The sequence below is a fragment of the Podarcis filfolensis genome (genome assembly GCF_964270895.1).
Source record: "Podarcis filfolensis genome assembly, chromosome: 13".
NCBI lineage: Eukaryota > Metazoa > Chordata > Lepidosauria > Squamata > Lacertidae > Podarcis > Podarcis filfolensis.
In genome coordinates, this window is record NC_139615.1 from 4,136,547 (window position 1) to 4,162,198 (window position 25,652).

The 25,652-nt window shown below is 47.2% G+C and overlaps 1 protein-coding gene across 3 annotated transcripts; it reads left to right on the forward strand.

Annotated features, from left to right (window-relative positions):
• Positions 1-1,491: 1,491 nt before the first annotated feature.
• On the forward strand, positions 1,492-25,515 carry TNFSF13 (TNF superfamily member 13). Of its 3 annotated transcripts, none has more exons than XM_083581224.1 (7): positions 1,492-1,814; positions 7,608-8,807; positions 13,823-13,925; positions 17,809-17,856; positions 20,989-21,107; positions 23,099-23,240; positions 25,208-25,515. In XM_083581224.1, the coding sequence occupies exons 2-7, from the start codon at positions 8,574-8,576 to the stop codon at positions 25,315-25,317; spliced, it is 756 nt and encodes a 251-aa protein (XP_083437350.1). In that variant the 5' UTR covers positions 1,492-1,814; positions 7,608-8,573; the 3' UTR covers positions 25,318-25,515. The 3 variants fall into 3 exon arrangements, with proteins under 3 accessions (XP_083437350.1, XP_083437351.1, XP_083437352.1); XM_083581225.1 differs by lacking the exon at positions 1,492-1,814 and having other exon boundaries at positions 7,471-8,807; positions 25,208-25,320; positions 25,351-25,515; XM_083581226.1 differs by lacking the exon at positions 1,492-1,814 and having other exon boundaries at positions 7,492-8,095.
• Positions 25,516-25,652: the final 137 nt, after the last annotated feature.

A 25,652-nucleotide genomic window follows, 5' to 3' on the forward strand; every position in this document is an offset into this window, starting at 1 on the left:
ATTTGAAAGCGAAAAGACAACGGGAAGGCTTTTCCCATTTGCCTCTCTTACTGCAGAGGAATGTCTGAGGTCACTGGGAGAGTCCAAATGGTTCAGGATTGCTCCCCCGTACCATTTCAGACACATGGTTCATATATTTAGATATGTGCGCATTTATGAATATTTATTCTATATTTGAGACCTTATAATTCTTGTAACACTCTACAGCGAGCTCAGCCGTCTTGTTGTTTGTTGTTGTTTAGTCATTTAGTCGTGTCCGACTCTTCGTGACCCCATGGACCAAAACACGCCAGGCACTCCTGTCTTCCACTGCCTCCCGCAGTTTGGTCAAACTCATGCTGGTAGCTTCGAGAACACTGTCCCACCATCTCGTCCTCTGTCGTCCCCTTCTCCTTGTGCCCTCCATTTTTCCCAGCATCAGGGTCTTTTCCAGGGAGTCTTCTCTTCTCATGAGGTGGCCAAAGTCTTGGAGCCTCAGCTTCAGGATCTGTCCTTCCAGGGAGCACTCAGGGCTGATTTCCTTCAGAATGGATTGGTTTGATCTTCTTGCAGTCCATGGGACTCTCAAGAGTCTCCTCCAGCACCAGAATTCAAAAGCATCCGTTCTCCGGCGATCAGCCTTCTTTATGGTCCAGCTCTCACTTCCATACATCACTTCTGGGAAAACCAGAGCTTTAAATATACGGACCTTTGTTGGCAAGGTGATGTCTCTGCTTTTTAAGCCCTCTACTCACCTGCAAAGGCTGTGAGGAGACTTACGCACAGCACAACAGCCTTGCAAGGAAGGCCAGCGGCTTCCCAAACCATGGCAATTGCTGTCATCACCACCACCCTGATTAAGTTCTACAACTCCCTGCCCCGGGTGCGTTCTGGGAGGCCAAAGCAATCATTTCTGAAGGGGCCGCCCTGCAAGGGGTTGGAGCAGAGGGCCCCAATCCCTTCCAGCTCTACCTGCTGTGAAACCGAGACACCTCGCTCACTCTGCCCTTATCAGCCAGGTTCCTCTCAGTTTATCAGGGACCAGAAGGCTTGCAGCAGCCAGCTGACTTCCCCACTCCTGGGGTCCATCGCAGCCCTGCAAAGCCCCCTCTTCCACCCCAAAAGGATGCCCCCAGGAGATTGCAAGGATCCAGACCCCAACAGCCAAATGGCAACGGTGTTTTATTAAGAACAGAAAAGGGAAGGTAAAGAAAGGAGAGAACAAAGCGGCAAATCAGTATGTTCAAAAACAAAAGGGACTCTCCAAGATAAGTCTCTCTTATCTTAAACAAACAGGCTTCCTTATGAGTAACGCAGGGTAGGTAGGTAATGAGTCGCTGGGTTTGTTTTATTTTTTTATGATAATTTTTATTAATTTTAACATATAAATTATAATACATACCACAAAACTTCACCACTTATACAATCTTTTTTAGACTTCCATCGGCACCTCTGATGATCCACCATTTTAACCACTTTTTATGCATTTCTTAAATTCATATTGCCTTTAATTATCTTAACTAACCATCCTCCCCTTTAGCCATTTTTGCAACAGTTCCAGTAATTCACCTCACAAAACTTCTTGCAAACCTACAAACGTAGTCTGATCATCACGATTACTTTTCAAATAGTCTGTAAATTTACACCAGTCTTCTGTGAATTTCTGGTCCCGCAGATTTCGAATCCTTCCTGTTAATTTATCTAGTTCTGCATAGTCCAGAGTTGCTGGGTTTTTTAATGGTTGATAAGGGACTGCTGGACTGCTTAAAGGTCTCCTGCCCAGGCTGGGTTGAGTGGCAATACCTTTGCAGGAATTGGGCAGCGAGGAATGTCTGGCACGTGGCGGTCCAAGCTTGGGGATCTGGGAGCGCTGGGGACTGAGATCTCTTGGCAAACCCCTGTAATCTCGCAAACCTGAGCCAGGGGGAAGCAGTCCCACCCCCTGCCGTGCCAGAACCAAGCCCACCATTTATCCCATAACAAAGAACCAAGCATCTGGGATTCGGTGCCAAGTTGATTCCCAGAAGCCACACCAGGATAAACGCATTGTTTTATTGAGGAGGTTGTAAAGGTAAGATCTCGGTGCCAAGCTCGTTCGCATCCGTCTCGAGAGACAATGGAGTGCGCCTCTGGGGGTGAAGTCAAACAAGCAGCCCCAAAGTGACTTTCCGGGGCCCCAAGCCTGGGCATTGTGGCTGGAGATCCTGGGCTGCCCAGATGGCAAGACCCCCATCTCTGCCCTACTGATGGCATCCAAAGGAAAGCAGAGCAAGACGTTTGGCACCAGCTTGGCTTGGAATTGCCGGAAGGAGGCGTACAAGGTGTCATCCAACCGCCTTAGGGGCTCCGCTTTGGATTTGTGTAGGGTTTACGTGGGTGGCGCTGTGGTCTAAACCACAGAGCCTAGGGCTTGCCGATCAGAAGGTCAGCGGTTCGAATCCCCGCAATGACGGGGTGAGCTCCCGTTGCTCGGTCCCTGCTCCTGCCAACCTAGCAGTTCGAAAGCATGTCAAAGTGCAAGTAGATAAATAGGTACCGCTCCGGCGGGAAGGTAAATGGCGTTTCCGTGCGCTGCTCTGGTTCGCCAGAAGCGGCTTAGTCATGCTGGCCACATGACCCGGAAGCTGTATGCCGGCTCCCTCGGCTAATAAAGCGAGATGAGCGCCGCAACCCCAGAGTCGGCCACAGCTGGACCTAATGGTCAGGGGTCCCTTTACCTTTAGCTAGCAGGTAAAGGTACGACCTAGCAGGATTGGTTTTTTTCCTGCTCACCAATCACCCAGCATCCTTCAAAGCCAGTGTGCTGTAGTGGTTAAGAGTGGTGGACTCGTAATCTGGTGACTGGGTTCGCTTCCCTGCTCCTCCACATGCAGCTGCTGGGGGACCTTGGGCCAGTCACACTTCTCTGAAGTCTCTCAGCCCCACTCACCTCACAGAGTGTTTGTTGTGGGGAAGGAAGGGAAAGGAGAATGTTAGCCGCTTTGAGACTCCTTCAGGTAGTGATAAAGCGGGATATCAAATCCAAACTCTTCTTCACAGCAAAGGAACTCCTTGGGGTGGGGTTAAGGCTGTTTCCGGTCAAAGGAGCTGTCCCGGGAGAATCCTTTACAGCTGCACGGGCACCGTAAATTTCAAGCACACTCCACACACAAAATACTGGGAGCTGTAGTTTAAGGTGCTGGGAATCGTAGTGTAGCACCCTGCTTGTGGTTAACGCTTAGCTGGAATGAAATATTCAACGCAGCAATAGAGAAATTAAAATAATAATTTATTTGTCAGACAAATAAAAGAGAGACACAGTGGTATATGGTTACCAAAGCTCTGCCCACTCCAGCCCTGATGGTCAGCACTTATATTTCCTCAGCCCAGCCCCCTTGCTCCTCCTTTGGCTGCCTCTGTCCAATCAGCCTGGTTGAAATTCCTATTGGCTGTTTGCTAGAACCAATCATAAAAGATACACCCATTTCCTATTGCCTTTTATGGGAGACAAAGAGCTATATTTCCTTCTATCTATAAATGGCAAATAAGTAGTCATATATCTTAGATTAACATTATTATACCTTAATTATTATACCTTAATTAACATTTCACCTTTTGCCCTATTGCCCTATTCACTGCAAAACAGATGGCTAAAACAGATGGTGCATGGTTTTTTTAATTTTTATCTTAAAAGGACCTTGGGTTCTCCTCTCACACATTATCAATGAAATATCTCCTTCTTTGGAGGTCTTTAAGCAGAGGCTTGACAACCATATGTCAGGAGTGCTCTGATGGTGTTTCCTGCTTGGCAGGGGGTTGGACTCGATGGCCCTTGTGGTCTCTTCCAACTCTATGATTCTATGATTCTATGAAATAAGAATCTAACATTTCTTACTTTCTAAATCTTTTGCATAATTACATTTAAGCCAATATATTTCATACATTAACATATATAGCTTTTTAGAAGGAAAGGAAAGGCCTTTTCAAAGTAAAAAAGGAACTTAATAAAAACAGTTTTGAAAGCAACCCCTTAGATCTACACCCCCCCTTTCAAGCCAGCTGCTGTTTCTATTAGCTCTTTCCCTTTTAACCTTAGGAAGATGTGGCTCAAGTTTAATGGGAGGCACAATAATTATTACTATTTACCAATTCTTAATTGTGTTTTTGTAGCTTGATTGTATTCTATAATTTGTATGGTCAGTGTGACCTTTTGCTCCCAGCCTGTAATTTCCTTTTACAACCCTGAAATACTGCTATAGATCAATGGGGCCGTTGAACAGGAAGATAAACAGCTGCCAGAGTATTCAGCCACCTGCTTTATGCCTGGCATGAGAGATACAAACATTTGCAAATATATTTTTTAAGCTCATTTTAAAATACAGATCTTGATCAGATGCCTCATAATACAGATCTTGATCAGATGCCTCAGTAGCTCTGCAAGGAGTCAAGTGAAGCGCCCGCAATTCTTTGCAGGCGAGTGTGGTTTGTGTGCTCTTAAGGGGTGGCATCTACGCAGCAAATTCAGAAGCTTTCATTAGGCATCCTGTCTGGGTCCGTGAGTAGAAGAAAAAGGCTGAGGATCTCAAGGGTCAAAGGCCGAGATGGAAAGAGGGCGCCTTCAGCCTTTGCCAAATCCTGAGCAGCGATGGTGCTAGGTGCACCTCTGAGGGGAGGGAGTTTCGAAGCTTAGGAGCCACCACTGAGAAGGCCCTGTCTTGGCATGCCGTACATTTAAGGAGAATGTTATGAAAATGGCGCACAGGTGGTATTTAACACCAGTTAAACTGGCCAAAATGTATAGAACAAAAAATGAATGTTGGAAATGTAAGGAAAAGAAAGATACTTTTCTGGTGGACACACAAAGAGGTAAAAGCTTTCTGGGAAATATATATAATATAATGAGCTAAAGAAAACACTTTTGTTAAAAAAACCAGAAGCTTTTTTACTGGGGATAGTGGGTAGAGAGGTACTGGCAAACTGGCGAAACTGACCGGAAGAATCCGGAACCAGCGAGACCAAGCATTCCAAAAGGACTGGAACAAATTTATATTATGTATTTTTTTCTTTTTTTATTAAAGATTTTCTTTCTTTCTTTATATTATATGTGAAAGACAACTGTCAGCAATTACCATCACTAGCAGGGTTATCTGAAGATTTGTAAGATGAAATTGCTACCTATCCAGGGTTGAGTAATATAATATTTTCGGTAGCGATATAACAAGGATAGGAAACAAAGCGAAATGTAAAGATGCCAAGTTTAATTTTGTAAACCGTCATACAAGAGGGAGGGAGGGAGGGAAGCCGCCAGGCTCAGTTGAGCCAAAAAGATAAAATAAGAGGAGACGGTGTTACATAATGTGATTACAGTATATGCAAAACCAAGAATTATTTTATTTTATTTTTTAAGAGAAGGCCCTGTTCTGAGCTGCAGCTACCAAGAGGGCCTCTTTTGCTGATCTTTGCACCCAATGGGTCTGTAGGTCTTGCCGCCCCGGAGGCTACCTTTCCTTTCCCTTTCCTCTTTCATCGCCACTGGATTTTCTGCCCGCCTACTAATAGGCGTTTATTAATTGCATCTGTGCCCAGCCCTTCATGGGGCAACGTTCACCCTGCCCCTCCCCACCCACCTTATCCCTTACATTGAGCCTCTCGCTCTCTCATAGTCCGCATTCAAACCCCACATTCGGTGCCTTTAAACGCCACAAAGAATCGTGGGAGTTGTAGTTTCAGGAGGGCGCTGAGAATTGGGAGAAAACCCTTTCCCCTCCCCTCACAGCTCCTAGAGTTCCCTGGGAATGGACTGTTAAAACAGCCATGGCTCCCCCCCCCCCCCGCCAAGGTGTTAAGTTGTGGGCGAACATGTCAGACGACACAGTGATTCTTCTTTTTTTTTTAATAAATGTTTATTAAAATTTTCCATCTTAGTAAAAAAAATCAAAAAAAGAAAGAACAAAATAAATAAATAAATTAAAAAACACATAAAGTTTACAATCCGTATTTTCAATGACATATTTCCCTGACTTCCCCGCACCTCCCCTTCTTATATTCCAATTCAAATTGTTAGTTCAACAAGTTCTTATCCCCAATTTTTAACCTTTTTATATTTAGTTCATTTTAAAGAAAAAACCAATTTTCACTTATAAACATCCATATTTATACATCAGTACTCATTCTTAAAACCTTTTTCTAAAGTCAACCCAAACTCCCTTCCACGAATTCCCCAATTTTCTTACCAATAACAAAACAAAATAAAAAACCAGATTATAATTATACACCCTTTGGATTCCCAAACCCCACCACCTCCTTTCCCGGTTTCGATCCCCAACAGATGTCCATCAGTCTTAATCTACTATCAGCCTGGAGACCTCACATCCACGACACAGCGATTCTTTAAACAGCTCTTCTTTATTCAGATGCCAGAACAGAACTAGGCTGAGGAGCTCAGTCACCCTGCTTATATAGAGCTCCAGAACAATGCAACTGTTGCCATTTTCTAAAACTATCCAATCACTGAACGTCACTTTTCGATCCTTCATTTGCATATAAAACTATCCAATCACTGAACGTCACTTTTCGATCCTTCATTTGCATAACTATCTACAGTATCCCCCTGCTGGCCCAGGGTGAGAACTTCAGTACATAACACAAGGAATCCTGGGAGTCGTAGTTTTGCTGAGGGCGCTGGAGTTTTTCGGAGACTCCCGTCGTTCCCCCTCACAGTTCCTGGAGAAGAGGGACTTGTTGTCAAACCGCTCTGGGAATTGTAGCTCTGTGAGGGGAAGCTGGGGGTGCCCATGTACCCTTAGGAGGCTTTGCCCTCGGGTGGGGAAAATATTGCGCCCGGGAAAGGGAGATGGGAGTCAACAGACACTCAAGGAATAGTTCCGGAGAAAAAGCTTTTATTTCTACCATCCATGAACTGGTAGAAGGAGCAAGTGTGATAACTCACAAAAAGCATGCACGAGTTCACAGTCATGTGCACAAGCATATACCGTATTTTTCGCTCTATAACGCGCACCAGACCGTAACACGCACGTAGTTTTTAGAGGAGGAAAACAAGAAAAAGAATATTCTAAACGAAATAGTGGATATATGATTTTTGTGGTTCATGCTGTGGCCACAGACATGTGATCTGACAGTGAGTTTGGAGTAGCCCAATGCAAAAATCCTGAGGATCCATGTGGATCCATGCTTTGTAACCACGGAGGAGGGAAGGAAGGGGAACCATGGATTCTCTGCTCACGACTGCAGCAGATCCCCCCCGCCACCCGCCACACGCACAGACATTTCCCCTTACTTTCTAGGAGGAAAAAAGTGAGTGTTATGGTGCAAAAAATACGGTATGCGCTTCCAGTTCCCTCCCCCTTTCTCCTCCTTCTTCCAGAGTCCTGCCTCGAGTTCCTCTGAGCATGAACAGAAAGCTCCTGTCTTGGGACTCTTGGACTCTTGGCGCCCTTCCCAGGAAGAGGGAATGAAAGCGGTTAAGCATGTCCAGAGATGTTGCAACTAGAGTGAGATAAGATTCGTTTCTCAGGTCTGAGTATTCTTGGCATTGACAGAGGCTATTCATTAGCCTTTAAAAGGAACATTTTGCCTATGCACAGCATCTTGTGATAGAGCAGAGAAAAGCTGTTTTGGATTTTTAGAAGACAAAAGGAATTCTGGACAGTTTTGAAGCCTGGTGTGATTATTGAAGCCTGGGGTGATTTCACAGACAGGATTTGGGTATTCTGTCCCTTCACCCTCTAACTTCAGGAAACTACAGTTCCCAATACTAGCCGTGAAGGCTTCAGGTGGCACCACAGCGCTTTAAAGGCATGGTGCCAATGTGGCCTATCTTGCAGGTTTGCCGTGAGGCTCCTTGCAAAGAAAAGGAGTCCCTTTGAGAAACTGGCATGGGAGGGTGCCAAGCAGTGCCAACATGCTACCCTACTCTGAGATCTGGGTGCTGGACGACCTAGAGAGAGCTGCCTCTTGGCCTCTCTCCACGCTGGGCGCCGAAGGCAGCAGTCTGTGAGCCTGCTTCCTCAAAATCTTGCACAACCCTCTCGGCTGTTCTTGGCACGGGTTCAGATCCCGCCCGGCGGAACAAGAGGCAGAGACGGCCAAAGCCAGATGCATGCCAGCGCTGCCGGAGGTAGGGAGACTGGGTGTGGGTGTGGAGGATTGGCACCCCGTCGCCTTGAGCACCCAGTGGACGCCGGGCACAGGGAGGGCTGGCTTTTGAGGGTGCCCAGAATTCGGGTATCAGATGGGCAGAGGCTGAGTTTCAGCTGAACGGGCAGCAGGTGTCCTTTGGGGACGAAGAACCTAGGGCAGACCGGGGGGGTATATTGTGTTTGGAGGGCATGCAATGGGGATGTTTTCGTGCCCAGGGGACCCTGGCCAGCAAAAAGGGTCTCCTTAAGAGGAGGGGTGGTTTTTGTGTGTTTTTCCCCAAAGGCCAGCCCAGGTTCTCCAAGGAAAGGAGCAGTAGAGGGTGCAGATTTCCTGGGTTCTGCCCCTGAGAATTGCGGCTCTGGGGCGCCTGAAGTCAAGGGGGTCACCAATTTTGGACCTGCCAGGCCATTTTTGAAGAGCAGGGACGGTCCGGCTGTATATCCAGGCCCCCCCATATGGCAAAGACAAGGTCGCAGCGAGGGTCCTCTGAACAGCACCCCTCTCTGCCCGCCGCGGTCTGGGTGGGTGGGTGCTCCCTGGGGGTGGGCTTCCTGGCCTGCCTGCTCGCTTTGATCTGCACCCAATGGCGCCTGGAAACTCTGCGCGGAGAACTGTCACAGCTGCGAGGGGAGGTGCGACCCGCCATTCACGGGACAGTGGGGGGCCAAGACGCCCCCAGGCCATGCCAGGTAAGCGGGAGTCGAGACGGGCGCAGGGGGGAGCCTGAAAGGGGCACAGCAAGAAGGGAGGTGGTGGGTGGGTACTGCCACGAGGGGAAATGGACTCTGATGGAAGGGACCTGGGAGTCATCTAGTCCAACCCCCTTTCAATGCAGGGATCTTTTTGCCCAATGTGAGATTCGAACCCACAACCTGTCCTGTGCTCCACCGAGCGAGCTCTCCCCGGGATCTGCTCATATTTTCAGCTTGAGGAGCAAACTTCTCAGTGCCTGGGAAACCGCCAAGGAGCAAAGAGCATGGGCAGAGTGCCTTCCCCACACCATGGTTTGGTTTTGTCGGTTTGTTTCTGACCTAAATGTCTGGGCGAGAGGCGAGGCCCGCGGAAGGTCAGAAGCGATGTGATATTTGAATTCTGGAGAGCTCTGTCGTTTCGAGCGTGTTGCCAAGGTTGTGGGTTTGATTCCTCCATATTCCTGCCTGGCAGGGGGTTGGACTAGATGACCGCCAGGGTCCCCTTCCAACTCTACAATTCGGTGATTTCTGCCAGAATCGGTTAAGGCAGAGCATCTTAACAGGATGAGGGCAAGAGGGATTCCTGCTTGATAGCAGGAGGAAGGAGATTGAAAAAGCTTGGGAAATGTTTATTGAGTATACGGGGGGGGGGGAATTGTGTACACCGGAAAACGTTGGCAGTGTTAAGATAAATCCAACAGTGTAATTAAGTTTAGGTGGCTGAAATAATGGAATACTGAATGGTTTAGTTTTTGTAAAATATGCAGGGGTTTATGATATGCAAAACGAACCACGGAAAGAGAAGAAGGGAAGTCGCTGGTATTATCAGGATGTTAAAATGAGTGTTTTAAATTTAATAACATTTTGATATAATAAAAGAGAGAATGGAAAAGCTCTGTGTTACAATGGCCTTGTGCGATTTTGGGAACTTCAGAGTTCCCAAAATGGCGTGGATTTATTGAATTGGGGTTTTAAAAACCTTCCCCAAAACAGTCCTTTCCCTCCTGTTCCCTCCCCCCCCCCCGCCCCCGCAAACTAAATTTCTTTCTTTTTCCAAGCAAAAGCTTACATTTTTTTCTGGTGGGGTTTTCCTCAAATCCCAACTGGGCGCAAATCCAGTCTGGGCAGGAAAGAAGGCAGAGATTCCCAGAAACTGTGCAATTTCAAAAAATCCAAACTTTTTTCAAAGAGGGCCAAATTTGATGAACTAAAGGGCCGTGAGGGCCGACCAAAGTTGTTAACCTTTTTTACGGATTGAAGTTGTTGTTGAGCTTTTTTTAGGCTTTCACCCCAAAGTTCTTAAGCTTTTTTAAGGATTGAAGCTGTTCTTGAGGTTTTTTAGGATTTTGCCCCAAAGTTGTTTAAGTTTTTTTAGGATTTTAACCCAGGAAACAAACTGCTGCAATGGCTGGATTAAATCGACCGGCAGGCCGATTTAAGCCCCCAGAACGGACTTTCGACATGCCTGATTCTGGGGAAAGGAAGAGAGAAGATAGAATAATCCTCCAGGAATATGTCAATTATAGGAACAGCTGTTAACGTCAGAAGTAAATAAAAGAGGGAAAGATCCCTCTGAGCATGTGCAGAGTCAAGCCTTCAGTTCTTTCTTCCAAGCTGCTTTCCTCACAAGCTGTAGGTTGCCTGCCTCCTAATATGTGTGCGTGGGTGAGGAGAATGCACTCTGCACATGCTCAAGGCCACTGTTGTTGTTCTGTCACATATTTCAAGATTAGGTTTGGGGCTTGGCCTCCGTGTCTGACACTGACTGCAAACTTGCGGAGAGGACCCAGGAGTCCGGTCTTCCAGTCACCTCCCCACTCGCCCACTAGATTCTCCTCCGGGAGGCAGAGATGAGGAATTTTATCCATTCTGTTTCTCTCAGTTTTTCACGTTTCAAGTCTTAAGTTCCATTCCCTCATCCGTCTGCAGCTTATTTATTTTAGTCCTCGTGGAGATTCATCAAGAATTACAACTATGCTGTTGTTACTATTATTGTTATTCCTGTCATTTATTCCTATTATTAACTAGCTGCCCTTCACCTTAAGGTCCCAGGGTGGCTCACAACATTAGAAACAGTTTAAATAATCGCAAAAATAAGGTAGGTCGTAAAAATATACGCCTCAAGTGCCAAGAGAAGTCCGGACAAAGGGGTGTAAATTTCTCCCGATATTCTTCCATGCATTTTTTGCTTGTGATTCTCACCAAATTATACCTGTTTTTACGCACCCTTTACCCCAGCAGATGCATTTTTGCAAAGATTCCCTTGGGCTAGGAGAACAGCTCTGCAAAATTTGGAGAGGCCCGAATTTCAGAGAGTTTGCATATTGTTGCAGAAAGTACAGATGGGGTAGGCTTGCCTTCTCACCCCATCCCTTATCGCATCTTACCTCCTTCCCTTTTGAACTTCCTGTTCCCTAGTTCGTTGGAAAAAGGGGGAATAAACACACACACACACACACAACACATTATCTGTGTGAAGACGGAAGCAGGTGTTCTCGTAACCTGAAGGCTACAAGTCCCCGGTTGCCTCTCCCTCCGTCCTGAGACCAGGAAACTGCCTCCTCTAAAGCAGGTTGCCAACTTCCCCCGACTGGTCCTGCTGCTGCGCTCTTATCCAAACCCCGACACGCAGAAATTAAGCCGATTCACCTGCCTTTCCATCATCTTCACGCCTGGGAAAATTGCACAAGCCATTTTCCTTTGCACGTCAGAGAACTGTGCTGCTCAAAAGCACAGGAGCATAGCCGGTGAAGCCAGGCAGGAAGCTGGCAACCCTTCTCTCAAGCGAGTCTGCAGACCTAGGATTGCCAAATGTCCTCTTTTTCACGACGAGCGTCGTCGCTGCGGTCCATAGTTAAAAGTAGAAGTTGGCAAATGTGTCCTCTTTTTTGCTCTTCGAAACATGGCGGCCGCTTTTTAAAATGTGCTTTTAAAAGCCTTGTTTTGTTGCTGTGGGGAAGGAAGAAAGAAAGGCCGCAGACAGACAGAGGCTTATTGTAGGATCAGCGTTGCTCATGCACAGTGTTTTTCTTTCGTTTCGCCTTTGTTGCTCTCAAGATGCCAGCCTGTGCTTTTTATTTACCATCATCCGGATTTCCTCCTGCTGCGGGAAAACCCTTTATTTAAAAAAAAAAACAATAGGTTACACATCCACAGTCACCGCCGATGTGGAAGCAGTAATGTTGGCGCTTTTGTGGTGGGGACGAGTTGGGGCTGTTTGTTGTGTGTGTGGAGTAGGGTTGCCAGTTCAGGAGCATCGCAAGACTTTGAGATGTCAGGTCCCTAAACTGCCCCTGGTGATATCATGGGGGGGGGGGGGTAGCCTTTGGAGACGGAGGTTAATTGGGAGAGGATCCCCGAAGAGTGTCTTTGTAAAAACTGGCATACTACAGAAGAAAACACACAATCCAGCTGGGGGGAAGACAACACCCACTCTGCAAAATTTAATTAGCTCCCAAAGGCTACGGTTCGGTTTCTTAAAGCCAGTTTTTAAGACCTGTTTTAAAATTAGAAAGGGTTTGCCTTCTCTCGCCTGGGTATTTTATTTTATTTTTGTGCGGGGGAATGGATGGACTGCTGAAAAAAGCCAATAAGATTGCCAAGTCAGGACAGAGCATCCCAGACCCTGAAATTTCAGGGCCCAAAACTGATCAATAGGGCAAGTCCTGGAGATGGAGGTTAATTGGGAAGGAGGGCAGACCTGCCCAGAATGCCTGTACAGTGGTACCTCGGTTTAAGAGCAGCCTTGTTTACGTACTATTCGGTTTACGAACTCCGCAAAACCGGAAGTAGTGTCCCGGTTTGTGAACTTTACCTTGGTCTAAGAATGGAAGCCGAACGATGGAAGGGCGCTGGCGGCTGGAGGCCTCGTTAGGGAAAGCGCACCTCAGTTTAAGAACGGTTTCGGTTTAAGAACGGACTTCCAGAATGGATTAAGTTTGTAAACCGAAGTACCACTGTACAGATTGTGAACGGGATCCGTTCTGGAGGCCCGTTTGCAACATAAAAAGAACTCAAACCACAGCGGCGTGTCTGTGCACACGCTGGTTGTGATTCGCCACTTCTGCGCATGCATGTGACGTCATTTTGTGCGTCTTCCGGGTTTCCACGGGATGTATCCTGAAAGAACGTAACATGAAGAGGACGTAACATGAGGTATGACTGTAATATAATTTCATTCCTGGCTGAAACTTGCAAGATGCGTGCATGTTGTTGTTGTTTAGTCGTTCAGTTGTGTCCGACTCTTCGTGACCCCCTGGACCAGAGCACACCAGGCACTCCTGTCTTCCACTGCCTCCCGCAGCTTGGTCAAACTCATGCTGGTAGCTTCGAGAACACTGTCCCACCATCTCGTCCTCCGTTGTCCCCTTCTCCTTGTGCCCTCCATCTTTCCCAACATCAGGGTCTTTTCCAGGGAGACTTCTCTTCTCATGAGGTGGCCAAAGTACTGGAGCCTCAGCTTCAGGATCTGTCCTCCCAGTGAGCACTCAGGGCTGATTTCCTTCCGAATGGAGAGGTTTGATCTTCTTGCAGTCCATGGGACTCTCAAGAGTCTCCTCCAGCACCAGAATTCAAAAGCATCCATTCTTCGGCCATCAGCCTTCTTTATGGTCCAGCTCTCACTTCCATACATCACTACTGGGAAAAGCATAGCTTTAACTATACGGACCTTTGTTGGCAAGGTGATGTCTCTGCTAATTATAATTATAATTATAATTATAATTACCACTACACACCTGGAGATTGACGCCTGCCCCCTGGAGGCAGCCAGGCAAACCTGGTGATGTCATGTCAGACCTGGAGGTCCCTATTGTGGTGACATTTCGGTGGGTGGCACCCGTTGCTACTCCCCTCTTTCCACTTGCTCCTCACCTGAACACAACCACACCCTTTGCTTCCAAAGGCCGAAAAGGACACGGCCGAGGGAACTGACGGGATGGTTGAAGGCAAAACAGCACTCTTTTTAAGCCAAACACCCAAGTTAAGGCCATTCCTCTCTGGTCTGGTTTCAGAGTCCTGGAAATCTTCCGGAGAGGTCTCCCACACATCTGGAAAGGAGGAGGCGAGGGCAAAGGGATACTGGAAGAACCTCCCAGGACTCGCCGCGTCCCTGCAGTAAGTAGGCCATTGTGAGATTTCCCTCCTCTGAAACCATGCCCTATGGAGGAAAGCAGAAGAAGCCGGAACTCGTGTGCCATTCCGGTGCATATCGCTCAAAATAAAGCTTTGGGATGGTAATTTCTCTGGGCGCAGGAACAGTCACTCCCTCTTCCCTCTCCACAAAAAAATAAAAACCTTCAGGGAGCAGAGAGCATAACCTGCCTGTGCACTGTATCAGTTGAATGCCTGCCTCTTGCTCTGCTATTAAAAGCCCAGGAGCTCCCCCAAGGGGGAAAAGGTGGCAATCAAAAGCCTAATGATGACATAAAGGTAAAGGGATCCCTGACCATTAGGTCCAGTCATGGCCAACTCTGGGGTTGTGGCACTCATCTCGCTTTATTGTCCGAGGGAGCTGGCGTACAGCTTCCGGGTCATGTGGCCAGCATGACTAAGCCGCTTCTGGCGAACCAGAGCAGTGCACAGAAACACCGTTTACCTTTCCACTGGAGTGGTACCTATTTATCTACTTGCACTTTGAAGTGCTTTCGAACTGCTAGCTTGGCAGGAGCAGGGACTGAGCAATGGGAGCTCACCCCATCGCGGGGATTCGAACCGCCGACCTTCTGATTGGCAAGTCCTAGGCTCTGTGGTTTAACCCACAGCGCCATCTGCGTCCCAAGTATCTGGGTAGGTTTGTGCAAATGAAAATGTTCTTGACAGGCTCTGACAAGGGTACCGTGAAGGTGCCTATCAAGGGGCAGGGAGTTCCAAAGTCCTGCCGCGCTGGGAGTTCGAGTTCTTACGAACACAGCAGCGGTGCAGTAAGGAACTGTGAATATTCATGCTGTTGCAAATACTAAATTCGCATTGGAGAGGGAAATGATAAGAGGGACGTGATGGGGAAGACGGGAAGTGACCTTACGCTGTGTCAGGCCCTCTAGCAGTTCTCCAAAATTCTGGATTAGGGGACATGGCCAGCAGTTATTCTGTCGCTGAGTTATGACCCTACTGCTATAAGGGGAAGAAACTGCTCTCTTTCCCTTATGGGGTATTCCGGAGCCCGTATAGAGTCCTTAAGTGGGTTCCCTATCGGTAGGAGAAAACAACAGAGGCCAACCAGAGTATATTGAGAAGCAAAGTGGCTAGTAAGCCTGATCTTTATTCAAGGAACTGTTGCAATAGGGTCCCTACTCACCACACGCAGGAGAGAGGAGAACCCTAAACAGTGGTGTGCATGTCCTTATATAGACACTTGAAATTGCCCACCCTGTAGCCCAGGACCACCCCCCAAAACATCATGCATACATCACAGAAGGAGGCGGTCTACAGCAGAAATCCTGTCTGCCAGAATACCTGATAATGGTCACTGATTGCATTACCTGGGCAGCCTGGCCATTCTTTTGTGGTGGTTAATACTTTGGTTCCTGAGTCCAGGTCAGAGGCTCAACCTATTCATACACAAATGCGCCCTTCAGACGGGATTTGCAAGCGAAAAGACAACGGGAAGCCCCCGTTTGCCTCCCTTACTGCAGAGGAATATTTGAGGTCACTTTGGGAGAGTCCAAATGGCTCCAGGATTGCTCCCTCTTACTATTTCAGGCCAATAATAATAATAATAATTTTTATTTATACCCCGCCCTGACCCAGCCAAGACCGGGCTCAGGGCGGCTAACACCAGATATAAAAACAATTGATTGAAATACAACTTAATAACTTGATTCCAAGCCAAAGGACAGGCGGAACAGCTCTGTCTTACAGGCCCTGTGGAAAGAAATCAGATCCTGCAGGGCCCTGGTGTCATGAGACAGAGCGTTCCACCAGGCCGGGGCCAGTGTTGAAAAGGCCCTGGCTCTGGTTGAGGCTAATCTGACTTCCTATGGGCCCGGGACCTCTAGGGTGTTGCTATTTATGGACCTTAAGGTCCTCCGTGGGGCATACCGGGAGAGGCAGTCCCGTAGGTATGAGGTTCGTATATTTAGCTATGTGTGCATTTATGAATATTTACTCTATATCTGAGACTTTAAAATTCTTATAATACTTCCTTCGGGCCCACAGCGCACTCTCCCAGCTTTTACAGACACCTGTGTGCAGGAACACAGTGAGGGTCACAGCTGGCTAGACGGGTGGGCAAGCTGGGTCTCCCCCTTCCTGTTTCTTGCTCTCGGCCCCACAGAGCGAGGAGAGGAAGGATGGAGAGGAAGTTGGAGGGGAAGTGAAAGTGATATTTAAATTAAACAGTAGAATATGCAAAGCCAGCTCTTTGATCCAGAGCCCCCTCCTGAAGATACATGGCCATAGCTGTCAACTTTTCCCTTTTCTTGCGAGGAATCCTATTCGGAATAAGGGAATTTCCCTTAAAAAAAGGGAAACGTTGACAGCTATGTACATGGCTAAGCAGAGAGAGGGCCTTCCTGGCTACAGGGCCCTGGATGTTGTGCAGAGATTTCCGCTCCATGCCAAATTTGGTGTATTTTTGGCCCCGGCTATGATAGCATGGCAGTGTTCGCACTTTGGAACTCCCTGTTACTTGAAATCAAGCGCTCTGTTAGAAAGATGCTGGAATGAAGTTATATGGCTTTAGCAGAAATGTTACAAAGAATTAAGGACAAATAGATTGTTAATGGATTAAAGGGAAAAATAAGGTTAGAATGTGTTAAGAGAAATTACAGGACAGAAAACTGAGGAAGGTGGAAAGGATTTGCTGAAACAGTTAATTGAAGTGGAATACAAAAAAGGGAGGTGTGAGGAGGTCGCTGAAACAAGTGAATGAAAGATAAGATATTGAAATTATTGGATGTGTTTTTAATTGTCTTTTGTTTTGTTAAGATTAGTGTATATGTAGTGTTTTTGTTTCTGTATTGTATTGTATTGTTTTGTTAATTTTTTTTCTTTTTTTGTAATCTTTAAACTCTTAATAAATATTATTTTTTTAAAAAAGAAGAAATCAAGCGCTCTGTTTGGCGCCTGCTAAAAACATTCTCATCTAGACAAACTTGCCCAGATGCTTAGAAGGCGGAGGTGATTTTAATCTGTTTTAGCATTATGGCTTCTGTGTCCTTTACGGTTGCAATCTTTTCGTAAACTGCTTCGACGTATGTGGTTATTTTTCCTTACAATCAAGCGGCGTGTACATTTTGCCCTGTATACCTGAAAGAGCGGGTGGCACTGTGGGTTAAACCACAGAGCCTAGGGCTTGCCGATCAGAAGGTCGGCGGTTCGAATCCCTGTGACGGGGTGAGCTCCCGTTGCTCGGTCCCTGCTCCTGCCAACCTAGCAGTTCAAAAGCACGTCAAAGTGCAAGTAGATAAATAGGTACCACTCTGGCGGGAAGGTAAACGGCGTTTCCGTGCGCTGCTCTGGTTCGCCAGAAGCAGCTTAGTCATGCTGGCCACATGACCCGGAAGCTGGACGCTGGCTCCCTCGGCCAATAAAGTGAGATGAGCGCCGCAACCCCAGAGTCGGTCACGACTGGACCTAATGGTCAGGGGTCCCTTTACCTTTTACCTGAAAGAGCACCTCTGCCTCCATCGTTTTGCCCGGACACTGAGGTCCAGCTCCGAGGGCCTTCTGGCGGTTCCCTCCCTGCGAGAAGTGAAGTTACGGGGAACCAGGCAGAGGGCCTTCTCGGTGGTGGTGCCCTCCCGTCAGATGTCAAGGAGATAAATAAACAGACCTGTCTGTAGACATTTGAAGGCAGCCTTGTACGGAGAAGATTTTAATTTTTGATGCTTTATTGTGTTTTTAAAGTTTGCTGGAAGCTGCCCGGAATGGCTAGGGAAAACCCAGTCAGATGGGCGGCATATAAATAGTAAAAATGTTTATTATTATTATTATTATTATTATTACTATTATTATTATTATTATTATTATTATTATTATTATTATTATTACCTGCCAGGAAAGCAGTCCGTCCTGCATTTGGCTCCCCTCCGACAGTCCAACAGTGGTGAGTTTTGGTCTCTCTCTTCCATGGAGCTGTGTGGCTTTCTCATTCAATCTTCTGACTGTTGTTAAGATCTGTGTGGAATGTGTGTCTGCCCCTGTGTATTGTTCTAAACAAAATCAATCTGCCCCTTTCCCCTTATGGGTTATTCAAGAGCCCGTATAGAGTCCTTACGTGGGTTCCCTATTGGTAGGAGAAAATAACAGAGGCCACCCAGAGAATATTGAGAAGCAAAGCAGCTAGTTAGCCTGATCTTTATTGATCTGTTGCAACAGGGTGCTCCCCTCACATGCCGGAAAGGAGTAGGACCTCGAACAATGGTGCGCAAGGCCTTATTTAGACATTTTAAATTCACTGCCCTGGAGCTCTAGACCACCTCTCCATACATCATACCTACATCACAGAAAAGGCGGTCTACAGCAGAAATCTGAGTGTGTTGTTTACCTCCTGTCTGGCAAGTTACCTGTTAATGCTCATTTGATTGGATACCCAGGGGAGCCTGGCCAGTCTTTTGTAATGATAAATACTTAGTTCCTGAGCCAGGTCACAGGCTCACCCTATTCAAACACAGATAGACATACCCTTAAGACAGGATTTGTGAAGGAAAAGGCAATGGGGAGCTTTTCCATTTTCCTTTGACCTTGCAGAGAAAACATTTGGTCAGTTTGGGAATCAAAAATGGTTTCAGGTTGGTCTTCCTGTGCTATGTACGTGCTTGGTTGGTACATTTATGAACATTTATTATACATCTAAGACTTTAAAATTCTTATCACAGTATAAAACTGTGCAGTCCTCTCCAATTCCTTCCTCTCTCGTTTTCTTTTAATGACATGAGACTGCAGAAATCCGCCATCCTTAACTTTTAAAATCCCCGAAAATGCATTCTCTATCGCCATCACCCTCACAGTTCAAAAACACTGATCCGTTGTTTATAATTATTTCCTGGCTCAGCTGCTGCAATTCTCCTTCCAGGTTTCTTATTTGTTGCATTCGTGATCGTTTTGTACTTGTGCGCTGTTCCGCTTCCAAGACTCTATGAGCCTGCAAAAGATTTGGGGTGGACTGGCTGCTTCATTTACGACCATCATATGCTGAAATTCCTTTAACTTTTCATGCCATTTTTGTTAGAGCATCACGCAAGAGTTGCTCTCTAAATGGCACTCACGTGGCATCCCAGAACAATTAATAAATTTGAATAATGGATGGATGGTCCCGTATAAATCCACCACAGATGCATGGAGAAACTGCAGGAGATAGTGTTGGCAAGAGATGAAGTTCTAGGTGGAACAGACAAAATAAAAACTGTCAAATCATTGGGTTTGGCTGGCAATAACGTTCAAAGACCTCAAACGTGAAATTGATGGTCTTCAAACAAAAAATATGTAACGTCTCCCTCTGATTAGCCTGGAAGTAGCTAATGTAACACCAATTATTATTATTATTATTATTATTATTATTATTAATAATAATAATAATAATAATTTATACCCCACCCATCTGGCTGGGTTTCCCCAGCCACTCTGGGCAGATTCCAACAAAATATTAAAATACAATAGTCCATCAGATATTAAAAGCTTCCCTAAAAAAAGATCGAGAGGCAAATTACAGGCGTGCTAGCGTAACATGGTGGAAAGTATTGTTAAATATCTTACCGATCAGCTGCTTCCTTTCAACACTCCCTTCCCTCTTGTTTGCCTTAGTGTCTGTTCCTTAGCTGGAGCAGTTTTTGCTCCTCCTTTTCTTCCAATTTCTCTCCTTGTTGCTTTAGTCTTCCTGTCTCCTCTCCTTGCAAGTTCGCTGTCTTTACCTCCCCCCTCCCAGGCAGCCTCCTTTATTGCTAGCGTCCCTTATCTCGCTCCCGATCACTTGCCGATCAGCGGCTTCCTTTCAACACCCCCTTCCCTCTTTCTAAAACAAAACAAAACAAAACATGATCTGCTTTTCGCCCCTGGGCAATTCGGCTCCAGGGACCACACATTTGCTCCATAAGACGTACAGACATTTCCCCTTACTTTTTAGGAAGAAAAAAGTGTATCTTATGGAGCGAAAAATACGGTATTTTGTGTGGAGGGGGAAGCTTTCCCAATAGTCCTTTTCACTTGCAAAACCCTTCAAATCCTGTGTAAATAGATGAATGGGGTAGGTCTGTCGAGAAATACTTTTTTACCTTTTCAAAAGAATGGCCAGGATAAAGCAATCGGCACTGATGATCAAGTATCTCTCAAATTTATTGTTGTAGACTGTTTCTTTTCTGTGACATAATGATGCTTTTTCTGTGATCTTTGGCTAAGGGGTTGGGGCAATTTCTGAAGCTTTTAAGGGTGGTTACACAGCTTTTGTTCTGTGTTAAGTTGTGGGCGAACATATCAGACGACACAGCGATTCTTCAAACAGCTCTTGTTTATTCAAAGGCCAGAACAGAACAACGTAACTGTAGCAACTTTCTAAAACTATCCAATCACTGAACGTCACTTTCGATCCTTCATTTGCATAACTACAGTGGCGTAGCGTGGGGGGTGCAGGGGGGGCCGGCCGCACCGGGCGCAACATCTGGGGTTAGGGCAAATCCACGGGTTAGGGGGCGCAAATTACTTGCCTTGCCCCGGGTGCTGACAACCCACGCTACACCACTGCATAACTATCTACAGTATCCCCCTGCTGGCCCAGGGTGAGAACTTCAGTACATAACATTCTGGGTCCTCACCTCCTTGCAAAGAGGGGGGGACTCTGTTGCAACAGAAAACAAAAATATGCCTCATATTTTACTAGTTCCTGCCTCCAGCTATTCTTCTCTGATTGACAACGAACAGGGGATCTCCTTGATGGAGAGATGGGCTATAAAAACCAACCCCATTCCCCCCCCCACCTAATTTCAGAGGATGGGGCAAGGGAACGACCAGACAGGGGTAATGCCCCACTTGGAAAAGAAGGGGTGGTGCGCTTGTGTTAAAGATTTAGTTTATGGGGACAGCTTTACCCTTTGAATGTCTGCCTGGCTTGGGAAGCGACCCAGGAGTCGTGCGTAAAGGAAAACAAAAGGTTGGCAACTCATTTGGGGGGGGGGATGGACTGCCACGGGTGAGTTTTAAATGGGACGGCAGTGTAATAATCTTTTTCCTGTCGCCCGCATTTTAGAAGATGGATTTGCCACAGAAATATGGTGGGAGCCTTTCCTCCAGCAAGGCCGAGCCCTGGAGCTCAGCGGACGGGACGTGGTGGTGAGACACATGGGGCTTTACTTCGTTTACAGCCAGGTAAGAGGGCAGGGCAGGATCCTGACCCTAGTTTGCCAGTGGTGGGGGCCACCCGGATTACGTAGGGCTGGGAAGGAGGAGGTCTCATCACAACACACAAATGCACCCTCTTCTACTGGGCTGTGGTACGTGGCTCAGTGACCGAACCATCATTTCAGTCCCCGGTGGCATTTCATAGAATCGTAGACTTGCAACATTGGAAAGGACCACGAGGGTCATCCAGTCCAACCCCCTGCCATGCAGGAATATTTTGCCCAACGTGGGATTCAAACCCACAACCTTGAGATTCAGAGTCTCAAACTCTAAGGACTGAGCTATCTACTGACGGAGCTGCAACCCTGGAGAGTCGCTGCCATCCAGTCAGTTTAGACCAGGAGCAGGGTTCGGATCCCTGCGTAGCCATGAAGCTTCCTGGGTGGTCGGGTCAGTTGCCAATTCTTTGTTGTTGTTGAGTCGTTTAGTCGTGTCCGACTCTTCGTGGCCCCCTGGACCAGAGCACGCCAGGCCCTCCTGTCTTCCACTGCCTCCTGCAGTTTGGTCAAACTCATGCTGGTAGCTTCGAGAACACTGTCCCACCATCTCGTCCTCTGTCGTCCCCTTCTCCTTGTGCCCTCCATCTTTCCCAACATCAGGGTCTTTTCCAGGGACTCTTCTCTTCTCATGAGGTGGCCAAAGTCTTGGAGCCTCAGCTTCAGGATCTATCCTTCCAGTGAGCACTCAGGGCTGATTTTCTTCAGAATGGATGCGTTTAATCTTCTTGCAGTCCATGGGACTCTCAAGAGTCTCCTCCAGCACCAGAATTCAAAAGCACCCATTCTTCGGCAATCAGCCTTCTTGATGGTCCAGCTCTCACTTTCGTACATCACTACTGGGAAAACCATAGCTTTAACTATACGGACCTTTGTTGCCAGAGCTTTCCAAACTTTTCATGCTGGTGGCACACTTTTTAGACATGCATCATTTTGCAACATAGTAATTCAGTTTCACTAGCAAACCAGAGGTTAGACGAACGCCTTTCCAGCCCCGGGAGGAATGCAGGGAAAGTTGGTGTTACAGGTCCACACCCTGCAGCCGACACAATCGCGTGTTGCGACACACAGATTTGGAAAGCACTGTGTTAGCCCAACCTTCCTCGCAAGGTTGTTGTGAGGGGGAACTGGGGGGGGGGGAGGAGAACCAGGTACCCCACCTTGGAAGATAAAGGTGTTCTATAACTGAAATCAATAAGGAAATCGATAAAATTTGTCTTCTTCTTCTTCTTTGGCGATCACTCGTAGCCGAGTAAGATTGTCTTCCATAAACACGGTTTTCACAATGACATGATTTTCACCACTCGACAGCTTCAAGAAAAATGCAGAGAGCAAAACCAACCCCTGTGTATGGCGTTAATTGACCTGACGAAGGCTTTTGACACTGTATATCGTAATGCCCTTCTGTCCTTCTGAAAACTGGATAAAAATTGTACACATGTGTTGGGAAGACATTTTTTAAAAAATCATTTTTATTGATTTTCCAGTAAAAACAGCCAATCAACATATCCACATCATAATCCAATTAAAAACAAGAAACTAAAATTTAAAAAGACCAAATTGTAATTATTAATTTTTCTGGGCTCCTGATAGTCTGGACCTCTGAAGCATATCTCCAAACCTTCAGTCGTGCCTCTTCTTTTTCGTATTTTCCGCCTTCTGATCTTAACACTTTAAAGTTCTCCTTCGCTGGCTATGCGATTCTCAATCGTGTCAAAAATCATATGTCCTTTCATCCACCGAACACAGCTTTATTTGTAAATATATGTGTGTTGGGAAGAAATTTGTCCCAGCCTTTTAAGGCTGACGGCACCACACAGACGCTGCGGGAAATATTTGTGCGTGGGGAGAGCGATGTTGAGCACCCTTCAGGAAGTGTCCGGATTACACCCCGCTGCCTTTTTCCCTTCTTCGCCGCTGGGCCAGCGAAACCGACCCACACACCCCTTTTCTTCCCCCTAGGTGCTGTTCCATGACCCCACCTTTACTATGGGGCAGGTGCTGTGGCGGAAAACTCCCGGGAAGCCCGGCCAAATCCTGTTCCGCTGCGTCCAGAGCATGCCCCCAAACCCAGAAAAGGCCTTCAACAGCTGCTATAGTGGAGGTGAGAGGAGAATCAGACCTGGCTGGCGGGAGGGAGAGCTGCTATCCAGGACTCCTGGGTTCCCTTGAAAGGGGAGCGGGATTTGGGTTGGGGTGTTGGCGTCAAATGGTCTTGGGTTGCCACCTCTCTCCTGGGCAGAAATCCCCCCCCCCAGCATTTTCTGGGGCTTCACCTGTTGAACCTCAGCAAGTCAGTCAGCTGTCAAAGGCCAGACTGGGGACCGGGGGGGGGGGGTAACCTTTGTGTATTCCACAGGGCTTTATGGTACTCAAGAACATTGTTATAGGGGGGAAACTGCTCCCTTTCATTTATGGGGTATTTCGGAGCCCTCCTATTGGTAGGAGGAAATAACAGAGGCCAACCAGAGTATACTGGGAAGCAAAGCGGCTAGTAAGCCTGATCTTTTTTAACTGTTGCAAAGGGGTCCCCACTCAGCACACGCAGGAGGGAGGAGGGACCCCGAACAATGGTGTGCAAGCACTTATATAGACTCTAGAAATTGCCCACCCTGTAGCCCAAGACCACCCCACAAAACATCATATATGCATCACAGAAGGAGGCGGTCTTCAGCAGAAATCCTGTCTGACAGGGTACCTGATAATGGGCCCTGATTGCTTTACCTGGGCAGCCTGGCCTTTCTTTTGTGACGGTTAAAACTTTAGCTCCTGAATCCAGGTCCCAGGCTCACTCTATTCATACACAAATATGCCCTTAAGACAGGATTTGTGAGCCAAAAAGACAATGGGAAGGCTGTCCCCATTTGCCTCCCTTACTGCAGAGGAATATTTGAGGTCATTGGGAGAGTCAAAATGGCTTCAGGATTGCTCTCTGATACTATTTCAGACACATGGTTTATATACTTATGTATGTGTTTGCCTCATACATTTATGAACATTTAATTTATATTTGAGACCTTAGAGTTCTTATAACAAAGGGGAGTGGGATTTGGTGAGGACACATGGGGTGTTGGCGTTGAACGGTTTCAAGTTGCCCCCTCTCTCCTGGGCAGAAACCCCACCTGGCATCTTCTTGCTGGGCCGGAGCTTCACATGTTGAACCTCGGCAAGTTAGCTGTCAAAGGCCAGACTGGGGACGGGGTGGGGGGTGGGAAGCAGGGGCAACCTTTGTATATTCCACGGGAATTAATGACGCTCTGTCTCGCCAGAGTGGCGCATGCTCTGGTTATCTCCCGCTTGGACTACTGCCATGCGCTCTACGTGGGGCTACCTTTGAAGGTGACCCGGAAACTACAACTAATCCAGAATGCGGCAGCTAGACTGGGGACTGGAAGTGGCTGCCGAGACCACATAACACCAGTCCTGAAAGACCTACATTGGCTCCCAGTACGTTTCTGAGCACAATTCAAAGTGTTGGTGCTGACCTTTAAAGTCCTTAAGCGGCCCAGTAGACCTGAAGGAGCGTCTCCACCCCCATCGTTCTGCCCGGACATTGAGGTCCAGCTCCGAGGGCCTTCTGGCGGTTCCCTTGCTGTGAGAAGCAAAGCTACAGGGAACCAGGCAGAGGGCCTTCTCGGTGGTGGCACCGGCCCTGTGGAACGCCCTCCCACCAGATGTCAGAGATAAACAACTACCGTACTTGACATTTTGAAGACATCTGAAGGCAGACCTGTTCAGGGAAGTTTTTAACGTGTGACATTTTAATGTATTTCTAATCTTTGTTGGAAGCCACCCAGAGTGGCTGGGGAAACCCAGCCAGATGGGCGGGGTACAAATAAATAATAATAATAATAATAATTATCATTATTAATATTGTTATTATCATTATTATTACTCAAATTGAAATACTCCAAAGCCCCTATTCCTACCAATCCTGCAAGACAATTTGCTAGCGTCAAATTCAGCAGGATGAGGTCCTGTCAGGTGCCAGGGGAACCAGAGGCCCTTGAGAGGAAGGGGTTTCTGCCCTGCTGTATCTCTGCCTGACCCTCCTCGTCCTCCTCCTCTTAGGGGTTTTCCACCTGCAGCCTGGAGACCGGCTGAACCTCCGCATCCCTCGTTTCAACGCATCCTTTGACCTGACTGCCCACGGGACCTTCCTGGGGTTTCTCCGTCTATAGTGGTCTTCTCGGGGGGCCCCGCCGTGAGAGACTTCGGGGCCAGAGTGTCAGTCAGCCAGAGTCAAAGACTTCTACGTTCTGCTCCGAACTTTGAGGGTCTGATGGGGAAGATGCTCTGGGGACCAGGGGGATGAGCTGGTATTTGCTGCAGGAAACGAGGTAAAGAGCTTAGGCCAAGCTGAGCTGCTTGAGAACGTCTCTGACTGTTATGTACTGAGTTGAATAGGATCCAAACTGCAGCAGTCTGATTGGTCCTAGAACAATAGGATCCAAAAGGCAGCAGTCTGATTGGTCCTAGAACAATGCAGCAGTATGATTGGTTGGCAGGAACCACC